The following is a 24682-nucleotide window of genomic DNA, read 5'->3' on the forward strand; positions in this document are numbered from 1 at the left end:
ATTTCAAACAGCTGCAATTTCCCCTGCCTAAAAATGATCCATAAAAAAAGTAATTCCTTTTTATATCCCCAAAAATACACTCTCCTGATTTGCAGGACAGGCAAAATTTAGTCATGGGCCAGTGATAAGTTTAATGTCTAAACCAGTGGTTCTCAACCAGTGGTACTTCGAAGAAGGCTGGGTGGTACACGAGCCGTACTGCGCCGCTGAAAGTCCCCCCCGCGAAACCCTGCCGCCACTGAAAGTCCCCCCCCCCGCCGCCGCCGCGAAACCCCGCTGCCGCCAAAAGGCCCTCCCTCCCCCTTTTTTCCCCGAGTGGTACTCGGGTCAGGTACAGTCAGGTCAAGTGGTATTTGATCTGACTGTACCTGACCCGAGTGGTACTCAGGAAAAAAAGGTTGAGAACCGCTGGTCTAAACTATGAACCACCACAGCTAGGAAGAGCACTTATTCCTAGCCCCAACAGATGATGAAATATTACAATATTAAAAATCATGAAAGGATTTACAATTTTATTTTTTAAGCTTCTAGTATTTTAATTTGGAGCTTGTGCAGTTAGAATCATGGCATTAAAATGAGCTTTATAGGTGGAGGGATATGAAAAATAGTACCAATAATCTCTCAAATATTTTTTCAATTGCTGCAAGTCTTACAGGGAAAAAAGTAAATTGTGTGGTTTATATAATGGCTTTACTGGCACTCCTCTTGAATGACCCACAGAATGAAATTAGACATTCCAAACTCAAGCTAGTAAAATTTTTCTACACCACCACACTATTTTTCTACCATACCATATTTGTAGTTTGAAAATAAACATATATATACAAATTACAGATATACACCTCCCCCTCCAATTTATACTTTTAAGCTGACTTGGATGCAAACTGTGATCTTATTGAATGAAGAGGCTTTCACAACTTGAGTAATCATCCCCACTGAAAGTCCTCTTCATCAGATTATTATAACAATCCAAAAAATAATTTTTAAATAGCCATTTTATTTTCTCTCTCGAAAAAAATAAAAGGAGAGCTCATTTGAATTTTTCATCATCATCATTTCATATTTTTATTATGGTAGTGTTCAGAAGGCACACCATAGACATGCTCCTGCCTCAAACAGTTTATAATATAATTCCTTCAGGCTTAGAAGTGATTGTCTAAGAGGTAAAATACCAGTACTTTCAAGAGTGTGATGCTCTTTAACTCCACTGGCAAGCTCAATAGAGAAGCTATAATTGCTCTTAAAAGCCAAGGGCTAATAACTGAACTCTGGATCATCCCATTCTGAGAGCTACAGTAATATTTAATATGTGGTAATTATTTAAAAGAGTTTATTAAAAAGATTAAAATTCAGCTTGTCTCCTCTCTGATGCACTTGAGACCCCAGCCTTCTCGCACACCTGCTACAATCCTCCCTTTTTCTACCTAGACACTTCGGGCAGCATCTCACTTCCAGAAACAATCCCTGAACCTTGAGTATTACAGTACCAGCATCTCCATTGATGCCACTGATGAGGCCATCACAGATGCACCACTGCAGCCATAGTAATTATGATAAGCTTGCATTAGGAATTTTAAGTATTAAGGTTTTTGGCTATATACAGCAGCATTTTGTATGCAGCTGAAAGATTTCATTTTTAAGAACAAATGATTGTTTGTCTCTGATGCAGTTGCTAATCAATATTAAAGGACCAGGTGGTGGCAGCAGTAGCAGTAATGACATACTGAAGTCTCAGATTGAGATTCAGGAAGCATGTTGGTAATTGGGCTACTTTCCCAGAAGTGCAGTGAGAAGCGTGAAAAATGACTGGAAATGTCCTGATCACATAACAGGGCAATGGAAGCTGGGAAACGCTCCTACTGCCAGTATTCTGGAGGCAAAGGCAGTGGAGCTCTGTAACTCTTAGTGAAATAACTAGGTACCCTACTCCTAGCAAACAAGTACTACCTGAAACATCTCAGCATCTCTAAAGTAACTCCAGGTGATTCCTTAAGTACTACATAAAATATTATGGGATGTGTCTGTACTCAGTTGTAAGAAGTACTGGCAGTAAAAATGGTAATGTTTTCTCAATTCTCAGTGATCTTTGGGGATGCTGAGCAATTTTCTGCCCCCTACCACAGATGCGTTCCTTAGATTTGGAGGAATCAATGGCTTTAAACCCTGAACACCCTGGGAATACTAGCTGTGTAAAAGGTTTGCTTAGAACTTTGAGTCCACTCACTGAGCGGGTGATGGATCCTGCTAGGTTTGCCCACCCTGGTTAAAAACCCCCCAACATTTTATAACTGCATTCCAGAATGTACATATCTTGATTGAAAATCAGATGTATGCAACACCACACTGAAGCGTGTGTATGTGCACCAATTCAGGTATCTTCACATTAAGACATATTCCCTACTTTATTTATTTTTCTTTTTGTGCGCGCGCACACACCCCCCCCCCCCCCCACCTCAGTAATAAATGAGTTTCTACATATAATTCTTCAGTGGCAAAACTGTGAGCAAAAATGACTGACAAAAGACTGAAAAATGCCTTACTCTTCTGCCTGAATGGAGTCTGCAGGAGCGACATAATTGCTAGGGATGTAGCCAGTCTTTCCTGTAGCAATGGATCTTGCTTCCCACCAGTCTCCTTCCCTGAAATATAATAGCAATTATCTCTAAAATGTATAAACAACACATCACCCTGGAACAGATGCAGTACCATCCACAAATATTAAACTCAAATCAAATTTTAGCCAATGCAGTACTTCACTTAAATTAGCACATACTTCAGACAAATATCTGCCACTGTTGACAATTTAGACAAAGTGGCATCTCATGATGAAACAGGATTAAAAAAAAGAATTGCTAAAAGAAAAAAGGGATGAACACATCTATAACGCTGAAAAAAATTGTCAACTTTAAGATAAACAAATTAAGGGAGGACTTGTCCCGTAATGTTCTTCTGTACCAGTGCTAGCATCTTTTATGACAATTTAAAGCATCTAAGAGTGCTTTCTCCATACTTTAATTCCCAATTTTTAGACAGGGAACAAAATCCCAGTCACTCAAGTCAATAGCAAAAGCTCCCATTGACTTCTCTGCAGGGACAAGACTTTATCCAGAGAGTTTAAGTGACTTGTCCATGGTCACAAACCAAGTCTGTGCCTGAGATGGAAATAGAATCCAGATCTCTAAATCCTATTCTGTAGCTATCACAGCACACTGTCTTTATGTACACAGTGAGTCACAAAGGTGGGACAAAGTAAATAAATAGAATTGTGTACGAATTTTAGATTAGAGAATTATATGAACTGAGCATATTACCACATGTAGTTCCCATCTGCCAAAAGCAGTATATGCAAAAACCTAAAGAGTATAGCTACGATTTCTCCTTTAAAACGATTACTCTTGTGATTAAAAGGTTTGCAAGATTAGGCCATAATATTGTAATCCCATAATGAATCAAACTACCAAGTCTACATCTTGAAGGTATTAAGGATCAGCATTAGAGTTGGGTGGAATTTTTCAAATAGTTTGCACACCAAATAATACAGTTTTGGTTGATCTGAAACTATGTGCAAATTTCATTTTACTAGTTTTGGCTGAGAAAAAGGTTTTTCAGGGCCAGCTTCAGAAAAGTGCATGTCTGAATCCCCATTCTCTGGAGCATGGACTTGAACTCAGATCTCCCCTCCCTCCCAGGTAAGAATCCTAACCACCAGTATAGGTTATTCTGAAGTGGACTGCATTCAACAGAGAGAGAGCGTGACTCGATAGACAGTGAGTCTATAGCTTAGTGATTAAGGTACTCAACCTGGGAGGTAGAAGATATGGATTGAAATCTTCTCTCTGCCTGATTTAAAGGAGGGATTTGAATCCATATCTCCTACCTGCCAGCTGAGTGCCTTAATCACTAAGCTATAGACTCACTGTCTCTTTGGCCCAATGAATGTTTAAGTATACAAAGTGGAAGAGCTTCAACAGGAGAGGTTGAGAGCAGCCCACACAAGTATACCCTATAGCCCATTGTTTAGGATGCTCACCTTGGAGGAGGAGAATCCCTACTCGGGGTGGAGGGGGGGTGGAGGGAGGGGACGGGGGGGGGGGGGGAACAGACACGACACACGACAAATTTGGGTCTCCCACATCCAGGTAAGTGCCCCAAACATTGAGCTAAAGGTTAGTCACGGTCTCGGTCTCACTCTCACACACAATTTTTGTATGACATGAATTGGGCTTTTCCAATTTGCTGACAAATTAAAATAAATTTCCAGAATTAAACCAAATATTTTTCTCTGTTTTTTTGGTTTGCTAGCCAAACCGGAAAAAATCAAATCATGTGCTAATTAGAGCTGGGCATGTCAGTGTTCTCCTCTTAAATACATATTTTTGGAGCTTTGAAAATCAGGTGAAAACATGTCTGATCTTTGACGAAATTTTGTGTATGCACTTTAAGAAAAATATGAAAGGTATTTGAAATATTCTTGAAAGTATTTGTTTCCAGCGTAATACTAATTAAAGAAGTCTCTGGCACAAAATACTTACGTGTTGTTTATGATCTGGAACCGTTCACCCTTCTTAAACGAAAGATCATCTGTAGTTCTAGCTTCGTAATCATATAAGGCCACAAAAACAGTTACACCACCTTATGAAAAGAAAAAAAAACACGTCAGGTAGCAATACTGCTGTAAGATTAATTTTTAAAAAGCATCTATGACAGGAGCTAATCAATTTTGATTTAAAGGCAAACAAAATGTTCTCTGCACTCTAGATCTTGTCAAGCTGCAAAAGCTGACTCATCCATAGACTGGGTAACTTGTTTTCACTTAGAAGGAATTTATATAAAGAGAATCTCCAGATAAAGTGTGTTAAATTATCTAAGAACAGATTATAGGAGTTCATTACAGAATCATCAGTGGTACATTCAGTCCGAGCATATACAGAGCTTAATATACACAAGACATCAAAAAAGAACAGTTACAGACCTTTTGTAACTTGTTCTTCGAGATGTGTTGCTCATGTCCATTCCATGTCAGATGTGTGCACACGCCACATGCACCAGTGCCGGAGATTTTTCGCTCAGTGGTATTCATAGGGCCGTCTCTAGGACGCTCTGCGGTCGTGCGCATATGCACAGATATAAGGGGCACCCCTGGCTCCCGCTCCCTCTCAGTTCCTTCTTGCCAGAACTCCAGAGGGGAAGGAGGGTGGGTCATGGAATGCACATGAGCCACACATCTCAAAGAACAACTGTTATGAAAGGCCAGTAACCATTCTTTCTTCAGGTGACTCACAAGCAGTATTTCTGGAAGTCAGCCAGGAGTTCATAGACATGCCGATTGCAATACTGCTCTGACAAAAGCCCGCATTATCCCAGGCCTGTTGAGTAATGGTGTAGTGGGATACAAAGGAGTGGACAGACGTTGTTGCTCTGCAGATGTGCTGTATTGAGACTTGAGCTAAGAAAGCCACTGATGCCACTTGAGCTCTTGTAGACTGAGCCATCAGTAAAGCTGAAGGTGTGACCTTCGCTTGTCATAGCAGGCTCGGATGCAGGCCGTGATCCAGGATGAAATCCTCTGGGATGATACTGGCAGTCCTTTCAGCTGTTCAGCAATTGCAATGAACAGCTGCGTGGACCTGAGAAAAGACTTAGTTCCTGTCAATGTAGAAAGCCATCGCTCATCTGACATCTAGAGTATGAAGACACCTTTCCTCATTAGAGTTGTGGAGCTTCGGAAAGACTAGCAGGAAAATAATCTGGTTGACATGAAACTGCGATATTACCTTTGGTAGGAAGGCCGGGTGAGAGCAAGCTGGACCTTATCCTTGTGGAACACCGTGTAAAGTGCTCGGAAGTCAGGACCTTGATCTCCAAGACTTGCCTTGCTGAAGTAATTGCCACCAAGAAGGTGACTCTCCATGATAGGTGTAAGAGAGATCAAGATGCCAAGGATTCAAAGGAGGTGCAGGGAATCTTGATAGGACCAGGTTGAAATCCCACAGAGGAATCGGGTCTCATACCGGTGGGAAAAGCCTCTCCAGGCCCTTGAGGAATCTGGCTGTCATGTCATGTGAGAAGACTGATCTACCCTAAATAGGAGGAAGAAAGGCAGATATGGCTGCCAGGTGTACCTTATGTGGAAACGGAGAGAAAAACTCTCAGATAGGTTTGGTTTGGGATATGGGGAGTCGGCGAGACAGTGATGATTCTAGAGGTTTGCTTAATCAATAAACCTTTTATTCTACAATAAACAATTCTACTCTTATAATAAACAGTTCTATTTCTATAATAAACAGTTTCACAGCAAGCAATTGCACAGCAAACAGTGATAGCAAAGGGCAGGAGAACTCCGTGCGCGAAAAGACAAAGTGCGCCACCCAAGACTTTTGCGTTTGTGATCTCTCCGGATCAACGCATGGCTGCCAGCATGTGACACTAGGGTGCCCGGTTTTGGAGTTCCCCGAAGGAGTTACAAGACAAACACAACAGAGAACAGTTAATCCATACTCACAAACATTATGTACAGGTATACCATGTAGGCCAAATTCAGTTGCCATTTGCTTTAGATACTGCAGATGGGAGAGAGCCGCTTTGAGTGATCAGTTCGCAGCGAAGCAGGCTGGGGAAGATGCATCAGCCCGCCGAACCAACACGACCAGGAGATACGCAGGGTGCCGAGTAGATTCAATTCCTCTCTGCTACCTGGGTTTGAACTTTTATAGTTTCCCGTGGTCAGCAGAGGCTAAGCCCCATTGGTTGCTATTTGCTGTATGACCTTTTAAGGTCATGGCTTGGCGTTTAGCCAACCAGGTGCTCATAATTTCCTGGGCAGGTATGGACCAGCCAACCAGGTGATTACAATTTTCCCGGGCAGTTGCTGACCATGCACCAGCTGGTAAGGTCGCTTCATCCCCTTATAAGGAGACAGGTACGTGCGGCTCGTGATGCTGAGTCAACCCTCCCTAGGCTGCTTCTTTATCTGCGTGGGGGGGGGGGGGGGGGGCGGTGCACGTGGCGCTGCTATGCGATTTTGTCTCCACACCTTAATTGAGGATAATGCCAGGCCTTGTTGTTTTAAGTGGAGCAGATATTCTAACATTGATTGAACAGATGATTTAGCTGGGGAAAGAGTCCGTTCAGATGTCCAGCAAGTGAAGCGTTTCCACTTGGCCAGGTATGAGGCGCCAGTGGAGGGTTTTCTGCTTCCTGGCAGGACTTGGGTGGAGAAGGCCAATTCTTCAAAGCTTAGCCATGCAACATCCACCCCGTCAGAAAGGCGAGTTTGGGATTAACAGTGAACAGTGGTCTTGTGAGATCAGGTCCGGTCGGTTCGGGAGGGCCCAAAGAAGGGGGTCACTGATTAGTCCAGCAACGTGCCGAACCAGTGCTGGCGAGGCAATGCTAGACCTATCAAGATAACTTGTGTTCTGTCCCTCTTGAGCTTTATGAGAACTTTGTGAATGAGGGGAATTGGTGGAAAGGTGTACATCAGATCCCCCAACCATGGTAGGAGAAAGGCATCAGGAAGAAAGCCCCTGTCGAACCTTTGCAGGGAACAGAAATGATGACACTTTCTGTTCTGTCTGGTTGTGAAGAGGTCCATTTGGGGAGTTCCCAACTTCTGGAAAATGATCTTGGCATTCTCCAGGTGTTGGGACCACTCGTGGTGAGAAAAAAAGGACCTGCTTAGGTGATCTGCCAATGCATATCTGACCCCCGAGAAGTGTACGGCCTCTAGATGGATAAGCATGATCCACACAGAAGTCTCATAGGTGGAGGGTCACTTCGTAGAGGGCTGAGGATCGCGCTCCCCATTGCTTGTTAATATAATTCATCAAAGCTGTGTTGTCTGTCATTACATGCACTACCTTGTTGGACGGCTGGGCAAGGAACATTTTGCAGGCCAGTAAGATTGCCGAGCTCCCTGATGTTTATATGTAATGCCAGCTCCTTCTTGAACCAGAGGCCTTTGGCCCTGAGGGTGCCAAAGTGGGTCCCCCACCCTAAATCTGAAGCGTCTCGTACCAGGGACAATGTTGTCCCCCCACAAAGGGGACCCCTTTGACACATGATGAAGGTTTGACCACCATGCAAGGGAGGTAAGTATTGATGGAGGGATAGTGAGGAGCATTTCTAAATGGTGCCTGGCTGGGGAGTAAACAGATACCAGCCACATCTGCAGAGGTCTGATGTGTAACCTCGCGTACTGGACCACGTAGGTGCATGCTGCCATGTCCCCTAACAGCCCAAGAAATACTCATGCCATGGTGAGGGGGTGAGATGCGACATGAGCTATAAGCTCTGATATGGCTAAGAATCTGGCCTCGGGTAGGAACGCTCTGGCTTGGGTGGAGTCAAGGACTGCCCTGATGAACTCTATCTGCTGTACCAGTTAAGAGAGAAACTAATGAACAAACTTTTAATTATGTACACTATTACTATGAGAAAAATCACTGGGTTAGAAGAGCTTGCTGAAGCAAGAGGACATTCCAGGACTGTCATGGGTGGTAAGAAGGAACAGAGAGACGGAAGCCCTGTGGTGCCCCTTATACTGGCGCATATGCGCACAACCGCAGAGGGCGTTAGAGCTGGCCCTACAGATACCACAGAGAAAAATCTCTGGCACCGATGCATGTGGCATGCACACACCTGATACGGAATGGACATGAGCAAGCACTCAAAGAATGATGAAGAATACAGGGTCTTTGCATAAAAGAGAATTGCTTTTTAAAAATATATTTAAAAGAAGTGCCAAATAATAGACTCCAAAGCCACCACCATATTTCATTTTTCTACTTTTGGTATATTCTGAGGCAGAGATCAAACTTGCTAGGTCTTCAGCTAAATTTGTGGAAGACCTCTTGTTAGATCTTTCATGCGAGGTACACTACATGGTTTTGTCAACATAAGTCCGCTTACGTCGACTTAACTATAGAGGTGTACACACTGCAATTCTCCCCCCACTGCTTTAACTTGCCTTCTACGCTGACATAATAAAACCACCTTGATGAGAGGTGTAGAGCTTAGGGTGACGTAGTTAGAGTGATGCAGTGTCAGTGTAAACACTGCGTTGCTCACATCAAACTAAATGGCCTCCAGGGGGTATCCCACAATGCCTACTGTGACTGCTCTGGTCACGGTTTAGAACTCCATTGCCCTGCAGCCAAGTACACACGTGAACACCCCTCCCCTGTTAAAGCCCCAGGAAGTTTTGAACTTGCTCTTCCTGTTTGCATGGTGTGGAGAGCTCATATAGCAACTCCCCAGCTGAGCATGCCTGGGCTCCTGCCTGGAGTACACAGGAGGTGGTGGATCTCCTGGGTCTGTGACAAGAGGAGGCTGTGTAGTCACAGCTCTGCTCCAGCCATGGGAACTTGCTCTGGGCATGGAAGGAATGGGTTATGATAGGGACACGCAGCAGTGCCATGTAAAACTCGAAGAGCTACGGCAGGCATAGCAAAAGGCAAGGGAGGGAAAGAGTAGCCTCTGGTGCAGAGCTGCAGACATGCCACTTCTACAAGGAACGGTCTAGGGTCAGTGTGGTAGTGAATAGCCCTCCTTTTCCATTGAGTTCCTCTGATAGCTTTGTATTCATAACGCACAGCACAAGACTGAAGAGCAGTGCAGGATTCATGCTTTCTGACACAGATGGCTGGCTCACAGGTTACCAGGACACTTGAAAAGCAGCTGGAAACCTAATAGGCTGCCCATGGAGTGATGGGATTGAGAATCGTGATGCTGAACCTACCTGCATAAGGCACTGCAAACCCTTCCCAAAACACCCTGTAATCCAATTGCACAGTGGGATGGCTACCCATGGTGCACTGCTCTGTCTTGATACAAGAGCTGCTACTGTGGATGCACTCCGCTGACACAAGGAGCACAGTGTGGACATGCAACAGCGGTTTAATTACAGTGGTGGCTGTACATTTACGTCACTTAAGTCAACATTATGAGAAAAAAGCAAAACTGAAAATAGAATTTACAGTTATGAAAGGATTTTAAAAGAATTGCAACAGCCTAGACCACAAAGAATTTAAGCTCTTTTAAATAGAGAATTGGTCCTGGCTTGCCCAAGAAATTGAGCATGCTGTTTGCACTTTTCCAGAAGTTGAAGGACAGTGAATAAAACAAATTAAATCAACATGATTTTAATCAGTTTTACCTGGTAAACACAGGCTTAGTCTGAACGTAAAGTAGTGCATAAAACATGAAAATGGCAAGAATGCTAACTTTAAACACACACACAAATATACAAATGATGCTCAAACATAAGAAAACAAGCTGTATCTGATTATAATTTAAACTCCAACATCTGACAGAAGTTAATACTCTAAAGTGCCATTATGACAAATACCTTGATTGCTTACCAGCCAACTGACATGTTTCATTATAAACTGTACAATTTACAGCAACTAAGAAGTTATTAATTCAGCTGAACTACACAACATTAAACAAAACAACAGAGCAACGCATGCAAATGCAAACCACACAATAAAAGAGGTTATTTACCAGTCGCTGTTCTGGTTATTTACCAGTCGCTCTAACAGTGAATACGTGGAAACCTCTTTCAAAGCCATCTCTGCTGGGAGGTGCATGAGCAACCAAACATGGCATTATACATAGGGTGAATAGGGACAGTCCCTATATTTGAGGCTTTTTCTTATATGGGCAGCTATTATCCCTCACCCTTGTCCTGATTTTTCACACTTGCTATCTGGTCACCCTAATCATATATCAGATGCCCTGATCTATATAAAGGGATGTGCTCCCCCACAACTGCCTCAGTTTCTTTGCCTGAACTGCAGAATTCCAATGACATGTATGTCTACACAGTATTTTGAAGTCTGCGGGAGCAAGATATCCAGCCTCAGTCAACTGACCCAGGCTAGTGGGAATCATGCTAGCGCTCCAAAAATAGCTGGGTAGACAGCGCTTTGAAGTTGTGGCTCAGGCTGGAGCTTGGGCCCTGAAGCCCATTCCTTCACCGCCTTCAGAGCCCATATTCCAACCTGAGCCACAGCTTCAAAGTGCTGTCTACACAGCTATTTTTAGGGCTAGCAGGACTCAGCATTCAAGTCTGTCAATCTGGACTGTGAGGAGAGCTCCAAAATGCTTTGTAGAGATACCCTTAGGCAAAGGAGATGGCAGGCATGAAGTGTGAAGGAAGAAAGGTGTCTCTCAAAGAATAAGTAACCTTTCTTTCTTCAAGGGGCTCTGTGTATTCCCACCTAAGCAGTACCCTCAGATGGAAGGCAGGTGAGGAGTTCCTTAATGAAATGTAGGCTGTGCACTGAAGTGCAATACTAAGACCAAAGAACTGCATACTTTGAGAGAATACACTGAACTCCAGAGTTGCTGTTCTACATATCTCCTCAATAGGTATTACTCTAAGGCAAACTACAGATACAACAGTACTTCTAGGATCCACTAGCTGGATCTTATGACTGCAAGAATTGGCAGTCTAGCTAAGATGCCACATAGTTCTATGCACCTCTTTTTCTACAGAGGAAGACACTATTTAGATCTAGGTTCTCCCGGACTAGAGCTGCTCAGAAAATAGACTTCCTCATCCTGTGAAAAACTGAGATTTTGAAAAATTCATCCTGAATTGGGATAAAAAGCCAAAATTCAAACAAACATTCTTACATATTGAAATTAAGAAAAAAATTTGGTTCAGTCTAAATGTTTCCTTCAATAAATTTGAAACATTTAATTTAGATTGAATCATGTATTATAGAAAATAAATTTTGAAGCAACAAAAATATAAAAACCCAACTTTCTTTTGAAAATATCAAAATGACATTGGGGCGGGGGGGAAAGGGGAATCTATTTCCCCCCCATAAGGAACTGTCATATAAATTCATGATCTTGTAAAAAATTTCAATTTTGTCAAAGTGGCATTTTCTGATGCAAAACTGTTTCACTGAAGATTTTCTGACTGTCTCCCACACATCTTTCCCATAAACTCTAAAGAGCCTATCGGCCTTTTCTAAATAAAAAAAAAAGTCTTAATATCTGAAGTGTGCAAATTACCTGCCTGGGATGGAAATAGGGTCTGGGAAAGAACACAGGGAGGGAGACATACTGGCTGAGGTGGAAATCTGATACCACGTTAGGCATAACAATTGGATGGGCTCTCATGATCACTTTTCTTTGTGGATCACCGTATAAAGTGGCCTAGTCATTAATGTCTGTAGTTCACTTACTTTCCTAGAAGAGGCTATGGCAATTAGAAAAGCATCCTTTAAAGACTCATGCTAGGAAAACATCCATGAGAGGTTGAAAGGAAGGGCATATTGGTTTCATCAAGTTGCTTGGTGGGGGGAATGCACGGATCAGGACTTTAAAAAAAAAAAAAAAATTTAGCAACAGCGAATAGGAAAATATAGGTCTGCTTCAACATGTGATGGTAAGCAGAGGGACTGTTAGATGTACTTTGAACGACTGTAGACAGATCTAGGCACGTTATACAGAAGATGGTCTCAAATTGCTGGAATTCTGGCCTAAGATGAAATCAAGCATTTATTAAGGTAAGATTTTCTATCTGGGATGCTATTTTTGCCTGTAACATCTCATTGTAGAGATTGTTCTTGATTGGCTTCAATACTGGAGGTTTTGGCTTGGGACAGAACACTGATATTGGCACTTCGGTCGTCCCACTTGATTCAGAAGATCTTGTGGAGGAACCATTGATAGTATCATTCAAGAACTTTGGGAGGAGTCTACTATACAGGACCCAGGTTTTGACACTGTACAGTGCACTGAAAGCAGTGTTGAATTTCCTAGTCAATGTCAGCTTTCTGTGACAGATAGCTGCAAAGGTAAAGGAAGTGCCTGGTGTTCTCCAGAGTCTCTTTATTGATCTGAATTACAGTAGTAGAATCCTGGTGATTTGGAGCCTGCTGGTGGAGTATTTTAGTTTTCTTGGTACTGAGTGTGAGGCAGAGTTGATTGTAGGCCTTAAAGAAAGTGTTGACTATTTTTTGAAGATCTTCCAAAGTGGGCTCACAATCATCTTCATATTGGAGTACAATGACTGATTTAGTGGTAGTCTTTGTCTTGGATCAGAGGTGACGAAGGTTGAAGAGCTAACTGTCCATTCTGCATAGGATGTCAAGTGCAGAGGGGAGCTTGTCAGCAACGAGGAGGAGGAGGACAGCAAGGAAGATGGAGAAAAGGGTTGGAACAATAAGACAGCCTTGCTTAACTCCTATCTTGACTAGGAAAGAATCTGTTTTGGATGCATTGCTGATGATATTCACAGACATGATGTCATGGAGGAGTCAAGAGAACGGCAACGCACTTTGGTGGGCATCCAAATTTAAGGAAAATTTTCCACAGGGCCTCACGATTGATGGAATTGAATGCTTTTGTGAGGTCAATGAAGACCATGTATAGAGGTCGATGTTGCATGCAGAACTTTTTGTGAAGTTGGTGGGCAGTGAAGATCATGTCAGTGGTACCTTGAGATGGTCTGAATCTGCATTGTGATTCTGGCAGGATTTCTTTGGCCAAGGGGAGCAGTTGGTTGAGGAGAATTCTGGCAAGAATCTTTCTGGAGGTGAACAACAGGGCGATTCCTTGATAGTTTCCACAAGCCTATTTGTCTCTTTTTTGAAGATGATCACAATCATGGCATCCCTAAAATCAACTGGGATGTCTTCTGAATTCCAAATCTTGAGGATTAAGATGTGAAGCTGGTGAGCCAGTTCTTCTCCTTCTTTGAAGGTTTCGGTGGGGATTTCAACAGGTCCAGACTCCCTATTGTTCTTCATCTGCTTGGTGGCTTTCTTTACCTCAGTGAATGTTGGTGGGGCTCTGAAGTCATCCTTGATAGGATGTAGAGGAATTCGTCAATGTTGGAGCAAATTATTTAAATATTACAATTGTGCTAATGGAGTTCTGCAGGAAAACTGAAAACAGGACTATTCAATCAATATTTACTGCATTTTGTAGAATCTGAGGTAAGTTCCCAGCATAAACCACTCCCTTCTCTCTTAAAAAGAAAAAATTATCTGAAACCTAGAGTGACAACAAAGAAACGCTTTTGTGTATAAGATAGGAGGCAATGTAGAATTCATTTTATTTTTCTAAACTTCAAAAAAACTGAGGTCATATTTCCACATTTTAAATGTATTGCTTTGGTATCAGAAAGTTCACAAACATGAAAACCTCTTCCCTGTGTTCCCCTCTGAAACTCCCATATTTTGGAAACCTCAATCAAAAATGTGTTGCTTCATGTTGAAATTTTATGTTCACATTTTGGAACTAATTTGTTTGGCTTTCAAAAGTGACAAATGTCAAGAGATAAAGGTTTCTGAACCAAAAAGAAAATTGTGTGTCTTCATAGTATTTTGAAGTTCAATACACATTTCATAACCTGCTAATATAACCAAATGAATTTGTTATTCAATATTTTATTACTTTAAATTATTGAGATTGGGAATGTTGGAGTATAAAGATGAAGATAAGATTCCTTATATGTAAAGGAATGATATTACATGAAATTCTTCATTTTTTGAAGTACTTCTCAATTTGAACAGTTCCTCCAAATTTCATGGTCATTATTCCATATATGTATCTTTGATGTCTCAGACTCACGAATTCAGTCTTATCTGCTCCTATTACTGCATTGGATTTCCATTAAAGTTCTCTTTGCTATATTCTTGATATCCACTTATGGGCAAAGGCTTACCATCTGAATGGTAGAGATATTGAAAACCTGAAGCCCTTAGAAAAATGTTGGGTTTTGGCCATGTATGTTTTACCTGTGTTGTATGAAGCTATACCATTTAATAGATGAGACTGTCAACAGATAAAAATAAAATTATTTTACATAAAACTCACCTGTTAAACTACTAGGATATGGACTTGGCGCAGCTGAAAAAGAGGAAGAGGCTCCTCCAAAAGGTGTCATCCCCGATGGTCCTCCAAATGGAGTCATGGAATGACTGTTAAAGTTAACTGATGGTCCCTTTATTGCAGGCGACTGTGTTGCTTGGATAGAATCTGACCCATAATGGCTGACATGGGAACTAACAAGTTCTGGAGGATTATCAGTTCTATATTTCTTAGTTGGACCCTTGTCCTCTTTGCTTTTAATGCACCCCATAGTTGCTTCTGTAAAGAAAAGAAAAGACAAATACATCATTTCACTGTATCTTGATATATAGTTAATGTAGAAAACATGAAAAAGGCTGGTTAATTAAAAACAAGGTAGTAGTTTGTTTTACAGCACAGAAATTGCTGGAATTTCAATAGATAAATGCTGAAAACAGTAGTTAAGTTCGGTTGCTAGCTTACCTGGTTTACAAATTCTAATAAAAAAAAATGTCCTGGAAGGAAATCTGTAGAATACATAGAATCAACAGAAACTTAATTTTTCCCAAAGTGCTACACCCTGACAGTCCTTAACAAGAAAAGTATTTGGATATTCATCATAGTGATTCCTCCCTGGGCAGTAAATTATAAGGACACAGAAGAAGTAAGAAGATGGATAACAGAAAAATTAGAGGCACAGAAAGACTTTTATATGAGATGAGACTGAAGTGATCAGTAATCTTGAATTTCAAGGTTACACAAATAGGAGGGAACATAATAGAAGTACATAAAAATGCTATGGAAGGTAAATCAGGTGCTCCTTTTAAGATATGAACATGGGGACAGTCAATGAAATTTAAATAAATATAGAAATAGATTTAAAACTGAAACTTTTAAAAGATACATGAAATTCACTGCCACGGGATATGTTTAAATCCAGGAGCAAAGCAACATGGGGGTAGGGTAGTTGGGATAGAGTTACCATATTTCAAGTTCCCAAATAGAGGACATTGCTTGATGGAGGCAGAACTGGGGATGGGCGGGTACAGCAGCTGCCGCTCTCCAACCACCCAACCCTGAAGGCAGTCCCGCTGCCAGAAGCAGCGCAGAAGTAAGGGTGGCAATACCATACCATGCCACCCTTATTTCTGCGCTGCTATTGGCAGCGAGGCTGCCTTCAGAGCTGGGCGGCTGGTCAGCAGTCAAATCACAGACATTTGTTCCTATTTCAAAAATTGACCTGGACAGAGATCAGATCTCAAAAAAGGTCACGTCCAGGAAAACCTGAATATATGGTAACTACCCTAGGTTGGAGGGAAGATAAGAGGAAAGATTAGACATTTATGAAAGTCAACAGAACACCCATAGCAGATTGGACAAAAAATAAAAAGATGTAAATCATTATGCTTCAGGATATAATCCAATCACTAACTGCCTAGGATTAGCAACAAATTTCCTTTATGGGCAGGCTATTCCATAGCTGCCCACTATTGGGCTTCATGTAGCTTCCTCACCAAAAATTGTCAGACAGGATAATATGCTCATTGGAGCACTGATCTGATGTGACAATTCCAACGTTAAGAATTCTGCCTTAATATGAAAAGTGGAAGTCTCCATTAACATAAAATAATCAGCTGATCCACATTACTGAGAAATTTAGAGAAAATTATTGAAACCAGCAACAAATTTAATAAAAAATGTGGTCTCCTTTCTTTGACGTCTATGGTTAATATTTTATGAATGTTTATTCTACAGCTGGTCAAATGAATATGAATACTGGAGTTCTTCCTTCAAGTAACTAATTGTGTACACATTTTTTTCATTTTCAATCATCATTAATCTCTTCAATCATTAGATATATGTAGTTGGAACAAACTTTAGTTCTAATCATTGCCTCAATCCGTCTACTTTAAAATATTTTATATTATTTCTCTTTTCATCTATATAGCTAACCATTACAATATTAAAGACTCCTTTTGTTTCCTTAAAAACTAACTCTCTGGCCCTGAAATGGACAGCAAACACATGACAGAGGCAACACACAAAACTATGTTCTCATTTCAATGCACATAAATCCCTACAATCAAAATAAGAATATTCACCATATTATTTTGGTCTCTTAACATCTGTGGTACTATATTATACTACCTAATACAAAAAAAGTATCCAACCTAGCTGAATTGTGGCAGTCTGCAAGTATAGTTTAAAATTTTTTCAGGAATGAACAAAACAAAAATATAATGGAAATGCCACAATTTGTCTAAAGTTTTTTTAAAAAATTAATTATAGCTAACCCTAATCTGTTGTCAATGTCTAAGTATTACTAGAGCAACCAAGCAAAGGATCAAATATAATGTATGACTTCAAGAGAAGTTAATGAGTTTAGCTGTTTAATACACCTTACAAAAGAAATCCTGTAATATAGATCTGAAAGGCTCCTAATAGTTAACTCCTAATTAAATTTAATCCAGTGACAAACACCTATTTCTAACCTCTCCACTATACCTGGAAAATTGCATCCAGTAGGATGTGAACCACCATATTTTGTCTGTCTGGATTCTCAGTGTGGTTTGTTGCCTAATTTTGTGGCCTAACCCCTTTGGTAGAGAATTTCCATTACAACATTTTTTAAAAGTATACGACATGAACCTGACTGCCTTTGTGAAAATGTGTTTTTGCTAGCAGTACTTAAATAAAATTATCTATTATCTGGCTTGTAGTCATAAAGTCAGTGCTTCAAGAAGATAAATTAAATAAAAAATAAAGCAATATTTATTAAAACAAAAATAATGTGGATTAAAAAGACAGCAAAAGGAAAAGGGGCTGCATCCTCAGAACATACTGTGCTACTAAGTATCTGTCATGGTTCTGTCAAGTTTTGTACTCTATCTTCAACATCTGGCTAACAAGCTAATGAGACTTCAGGATTAAAAAATAGAAAAATGTTCACTTGACCTGGTAAAACCAGGATTCTTTCCAGAGCGCTGTTGATTTGGCCAGATGTACAGTGTAAATATTAACGTATGTTGTAATTATTATAAATAGTTTCTGTAACAGCCTCATTAATAAAATAGTGGCTAGTAGTGAAAAATACTGTCATGTTACATTTAAACAGTCTGCAGAAAAACACAGAGGATTTGAATTCATATTCAAGGAATACAGTAGATCCCCCTGCCTTTTTGTTCACAGTTAAGGTAAATCTTTTTCTTTCTTTCTTTAAGAGATTAACAATAGAATTCAATCGCCATTTCAAGGAAAAGCCACATTCAAACACAAACAGCCAAAGAAAATCCAAGAACACTATATTAACAATCACATACTCCCCCTTTAAAGAAAATAGAAAATTACAAAAAGCCCATGTTTTAAAAGAATAAAAACATACATGAAGCCTTTCTACAATATATTGAGAGGGGAAGGAAAGAGAGGAAAATTGGAGAGGGAAACGATATGCTTTTTTAGCATTTAGTTTTGTAATGCATTGTTAGAGAAAGGAAAAATCCTAAACATCTGGTCTGTAATGTGGGGATTTCGTTATTCTGGTACAGCATTTGTTACTAAAAATTTATATAACCAGAGCAGCTTCCAACAAGTATTTAACATCTCTTTTCCGCTGGTCTTACCAGGGACAATACAAGAATAGGTGTATGAATGATACGTTTCCCAGTTACAATTTATGTCTCTCTTCCAGGGGCACTAAGTTTTTCCCCTTAGACCAAGGCCATTTTACAGAAAAGATAAACAGACACAAGGAAAGAGGAACAAGAAGAACTTTTGAAGTATAACTATATAAATAAAAACTTGGCCTGAATTAGGTTTGTACACGAAACCAGCATCCTCACTAGGCTTCATATCAATCTGACTGAGGATAAAAGCTTGACAGACACTAACACTTGGCTCCTTGGAGATGGAGATTAATACCTATGATACCATGGTACTGAATTGGGAGTCAAGTGACAGTTTACCAGGAAACTATGTTCTGAAGGAAATGGACTACAAATGGGGTGTCCAATTCTGCTCTGGAAAGGGACCCAATTAGAACATTGTCCATAAAGAGCGTATGAGAAACTGGCTATGGGAAGGACTGAGAGATTATCAGGTAAGCCTACTTGAGGATAAACAGAAGAAAGAAGCTGTTCTAAGAGACAGCTGCCAAATGAGATTTGAGAGATTCCATATTGAACTTTGTCCTTTTGACTGATTTGTCCAAATGGTTCAGGTCAAAGATAGTTCTGATGCTTTGCAAATACTTGGGAACTTGGTGATGGAATATGAAGTATCCCTTGGTCTAAAGTGGAGTAGTTTGAGAGCCTCAAAATATAAAGGCTATTTCTCGATCTTCTATTTTCTGACTTGTGCTTTGTTAGATTATGGAATGTTGGGCCAGGGGAAACCAAACAACTATCTGTAGGTCTGACTGATTAATTATATTGCTTAGCCCTTGCTGATAATCTCTGTCACCTTCCTGTTCAAAGAAGGGGTCACCTCCCAGTCTGAAGAACTGAAGAGCCTGCCTTGAGAGCCACCATACCTCCCAGAATGCAGTGGGCCAGAAAACATGTCAATTGTTTGTGGTGGAATATTAGGAGAACTCGTCTGTTTTTCCTTTTTCAAATTCTGTCTGTCTTGTGTGGTCTGAGTCTTGTCTACAGAATCTAGCAGGAAACGAGTCACAAAAGGAATCCCTGCCTTTTTGATGGTCTTTCATTCCTTTTTCTGTTTGGAGAATCCTTCTGAAAATATCTTCTGTTTCAAGAACTGCTTTGTTTATTGGTTCTCTAAAACACTTGGCTCCTAGAGTGCTTCAAAGAGGCCATCTTAGATGTGAAGGCTTGTACCAGAAGTATCTTGGGAAGGGCTGATTTTTACCTCTTTAGGACTGATGGATAAAACTTCTGACTGTATCATTTAAGGCTAAGATAGCCAGAGCAAAGTAGGCTGAAAAGCCCTCAGACCAGCTATTTCCATTTTTCCATAAGGTGAATTCTACCCTGTAGTCAGCGTTTTTTGGGGCAAAAAGTCATCTTTGGCCTCCAAGGCTTCAGAGAATTACTGATGCATTCACCAGACTGGCAACTGTTGTATGTATGTTGGAAAGAGTAATGAAGGCAGATTATTTTTTAATTTAGGTGCAACATAAGAGGCTCTCGCATTATAAAAATTATGTTTGATTCACTTGTGCCTACTCTGATTGGATAACATTCTTCACGATAGGATCATGCAGAATGCAGTGTTCCCTCTTAGAAGCCATACCAGAAGTTGTTTGGTTGTTTTGGTTTCTTTGTTTTAAATTTCTCACTTTTCTCCTGATTCATCACACACTCCAATGCCTCTTACAGAGTGTGATTTGGAAATGGTCCAGAAGGAAGACTTATTTTGGGTCTCTTTCTCTTCTCCCTCTTAGTTACAGTCCGAGCGCTTACCATTCTCTGATGACAAGGGTGAAAAGATCGACTTTTGTTTACATTTCTCTTTTTCAGAGTGCCTAGACCTCTCCGCCCCGCTGAATAATAGATTGGTTCTATGCAGTCAATGAGGAGCAGGTAACTTAATTCTCTCTCTTTGTTATGGACACTTGAAACTCCAAATCAGTGTTGAAGGAGAAAGTCTTTAAGAGATGCATGAGCTTCAAAGTGCAATTATAGTCAGACAATTGACTGTAAAAGCTATGTCTCCAAGTTATAAGCTTATTAGATTCTTACTGTCAAGTCACAATCTTTTTTTTTTTTTTTTTTTTTAAACAGCCAGTCTGTATCTGAAATTACATAATTAATAATAAAGGTCCTGCGATTTGAGTTAAGATAATAGCATTGCTGATGATTTGAAAGGAGAAATGAATCCACTGAATTCTTTCTTTACTACTGAATTACTTCCATTTTGGCTCCTAAGAATTAACAGTAGTAAAAACTTGTTTCTGTCAAGAAAGTGTCTACGATTCTAAAACAAACCTGACACAGATATATTGTGAAGGAAGACACCATTTTTGTTTTCTGACTACAAATATGCTTTAAAGTTATTGAAATTCTGTGTGATTATAAAAATAATATATATATATATATATATATATATATATTTTTTTTTTTTTACAATTCACTAGTATTCTGTGGGTATGTCCAGTGGATCTTTTAACTTTATATAGGTGATTGTTTAAGTAAACAAGTGACAGTGGAGCTGAATTTATGTCACTGGAGACTGCTTGCTTTTTATACTGCTTGGCAAGCACAGTGAAACAACTGCCCATCAGGTTGTGTCAGAGGGCAGTAGTTAAATCTGATTTATAAGAAGGTAGAAGAGTGGTGCAGATTAAAAGAGTGTAAGAAATCATTAGGATCCCTGATAAGAATGGCTAAAAACCTATGCTCCTATCACTGCTATAAAGAAGAAACACTATTATAACATTTTACTAATTCCATCTAAAAGGTACGTTTGTATATGGAAGGTATTGCCTTTGCCATAAAAAGTAAAGAACATACACATAAGAAATGCATACTTCAAAGGATAAACATGAATGGTTTCTAGTCTTCACAAAACATGCATAATCTTTCATCTTTACTTAAATTACATTACATGTATTATTTAATATAACTTATCTAACAAACTGTGGCAAATCATGAAATTTTCTAATTTCACTGTGACCAACCCATGAAATTTGAGACCATTCATTTACAGGGCATCTTCATCATAATTAATGATAATGATAATAACATTAGCTTAATGAAACAACCACTGTAAATCCTCAGTAAGTCTATTATTATGCTGCTGAAAATGTCACTGGTTGTAATTAATAACCTGGTCAGATGGAAAACATGAAGACAGAGAGGCAGGAGCATAAAAGAAGCTAGTGAAACAATGGAAGGAATTTAGTTACAAGAAGTTCTGTGATTAGTATATCTAGTATTAAAGTGTGGTTCTACAATGAAAAATTACTGGAAAAACAGCACTGTTGGGCTCCGTTGTTTAGTGTCTCAGATCAAAATCTGTTTAGTTTAACAGCAATACATATTTTTTCCCTTCCTAACTGACAGCACTGTTAAACCAACTAGTCAGAAGTTTCACATGCCAAATACTGCCCTCAGTGGGGTTGCACAAGTAACTGAGGTCAGAATTTGGTGCGGGAGTTGGAGTTTAATTGATTTCACTGACAATGCAGACACTAGAATAAAACCGAGCAGAGTCTCCCCATTGCGCTGCAGCTAATAGAAGTGCAAACATACAGGACTCTGAACACAAAGAACAGATCAGTGGTGTAAGAAAGTGCCTTTAATATTAACTGTATATTTTTAAAGGGAAAGTTGTCTGCAAAGACTGTTATCAATTAGCTGTATTTTTTGTTGTTGTTTCTTAATTGCTCAGATGTCATTGCTTCTATTAGAGTTAGCTTTCTATATAAAACAATTTTCAGAAAGGATTTGTTAAAACTTCCTAAATAAATAGTTAAAAAAAAGTTAAGCACATGAACATATTACAACCCACCCCCCCGTCCCCGCCACCAGAGTTGGCGGAAAGAAGGGACTGAGGTGGTGTAGGGCCGGCAGCGCCTCATATACTGCAGCATGTGCACGGGACTCTAGGGGGTGCCGGAGCCAGCCCTACGGGATCTGCTAAGGGGAAAAAAATTCCGGTAGCCGTGCACAAAGTTGTGCACACACCTATAGTGGAATGGACATGAGCAAGCATTCAAAGAAGAACACTATTTTTATTTTAGTTTATCTGATACTGTTCAGAAAAGGGTTTAAGCACCAGAATAAGTGCCTCCATACAGGGAAAGGGGGAATGGCTATACTGATTAACCATACAGGTATAACTAGTAAAACTTTCCCAGGTAGATGAGTTTTTAGTGACTTATTCACAGTTACACAAAGTCGGTGGCAGAATCAAGAACTGAACCCAGACCTCTTGAGTTCCACTCCAGTGGCTTAACTAGAAAGACCAGCCTCCTTTTCTGCACCCCCATTGCTTTCATTAGTGTGTTCCACTTCAGACAGGAGCTGTCTCTCCAGTGTGAGGTAAATGACGATAGGAGTGGGGGGTAGGGTAAGCACAGGTGCAAAGAGGAGGAATTGCAGTAGACACAAAACTGCTCAACAGTAGGTTTTAGGGTGCCTGAACTGGAGCCAAAAATAGAGAGTCAAATTCCAGACTAGGACTGCTCCACGCAGGAAAAAAAAAAATCAAGTAATTTTAGGTGTTACTTGCAACAATAACAGATGAAAAGTTTTCAAAATTGGATTTTCATCTTTAAGTTGTTGGTGTTCCCTTCAAGGTTCTCTAGAAGTCAGCATATTTACATTAAAGAAATGAAAAAATACATATTAACTGTGCTCTTGGGTGCATTCTAATCCTCCCCCCCCAACCACATGAAGTTGATACGTGATACTGATGATTCATTTTCCTTATTCCAATAGCCAAGAATCCAAGAGGAAGATTTTTTGCTAAAACTATAGTTTTCAAAAGCAATTTTCTGTACAGAAGACATATGCCACCAGGGTATGAAGGAATAATTTTTAAATTATTAATTTTAATTTAATGTCTCAGGAGGGTGGCATATTTTGTGCTGCTACATATCGTCACCACATGAAAACTTCTAAGTACTAAATATATTACAGATATACCACAATACATGGACCATAAACCATTGCTATTGCTCCACAAAGTCTAGTCAGTGTATTCTTTTCCTTAAATGTTTGTAATCAATTAAACAAATACAAGTAACAAGGGAAGAATTCCAATGCTTTTCGGTGCACTTAAAAGCAGTTCAGTTCTATGGATGTTTAGGTAATGGGTAAAGAACATTTAACAGATTTAAGAGCCTTGCATGTGCAAAAAAGCAGGCCAAATGTTGGTTTCAGATTAAAATAAAATACATGTTATAACTTGTCTAAACCACCGAGTCTATTTCAGACAGAATTTATGAACTACTGCCAGTAACAAAATGTATCTGGTATATCTGAAACCTATTTGCACTAAAGCAGCTCAGTGAATTTGTTGTTCTTTTCAGAGATTATTTTTAAGCAACTCATTGTTTTCCAAACTTTCTATATTCACTACATTTGTTCTGAAAGAAAGATGCCTTTGACAACTTTTTAAAAAGCCATATTCTAAAAAAACCTACTGTACTCTATGAATCTCACAGTAGGGAGATCTTTAAGTTTGCTTCTATCACACACAATTTCACTATTTGGAGTGACCTAAATATTTTTTGTTAAAAAAAAAAATTATATATATCACATTATGTGGGAGTTTAAAGCAGCAGAAAAAGTGAAATGCAGCATCAATGCATTAAACCACTTTGGTCACTTTTTTCAAAGCAAACTCCATTAAGTTTATTGTGTTCCAAACACTTAATTGGTTGTTTGATTACATATACAAATTTTGTACACCAACCACAATCATATTTAGACTTTCTTTTCCATGGAGTATAGAAATAGAGTTAAGTGACAAACCATTACACAAACATACTTAAAAATAAAAAGCTCAACACCACTATTATTCAGAAAAAGCACTGTAAAAGGAAAACTAATATGAAACTATTTTTCAAAGATGTAATAAAAAACAACCAAAAATAGATATTCCCCTGCTATGACTATTGTGAATGGACACAATTTAACAGTCATCCTTAAATATGTTTCAAATGTGCATCATTTGCTTGAATTTATTTCAGAACTAGATTAATTGCGGATAAATTTCTCATCATGAAGACACTTGTCTTTTCATGCTTCCACACTTATTTAGTTACATTCCTGTTAACACTAGCAAGATATTGCAAGCCCACAATATTTAGAGTTCCAAGCATCATATATATATAAGGTTTGCCCACAGTAACTCTAATTCTACCCACAGAGAATTTTAAATTTAGATAAATTTTATCTCA

At 39.6% G+C, this 24682-nt stretch overlaps 1 protein-coding gene across 1 annotated transcript in view; it reads right to left on the reverse strand.

Moving 5' to 3' along the window:
* YES1 (YES proto-oncogene 1, Src family tyrosine kinase) overlaps positions 1-24682 on the reverse strand; it is a 71299-nt gene that overhangs the window by 23690 nt on the left and 22927 nt on the right. Inside the window, exons 2-4 of the mRNA XM_067547009.1 lie at positions 14842-15114; positions 4533-4632; positions 2541-2639 (exon numbers count right to left, since the gene is read on the reverse strand). Of these exons, the coding sequence (XP_067403110.1) occupies positions 2541-2639; positions 4533-4632; positions 14842-15106 (464 nt within the window). The 5' untranslated portion in view covers positions 15107-15114. The remainder of the gene's footprint in view (positions 1-2540; positions 2640-4532; positions 4633-14841; positions 15115-24682) is intronic.

Source organism: Emydura macquarii, unplaced genomic scaffold (assembly GCF_026122565.2).
Source record: "Emydura macquarii macquarii isolate MOO-44397 ecotype Brisbane River unplaced genomic scaffold, CSIRO-AGI_Emac_v2 contig_212, whole genome shotgun sequence".
NCBI classification, from domain to species: Eukaryota; Metazoa; Chordata; order Testudines; family Chelidae; genus Emydura; species Emydura macquarii.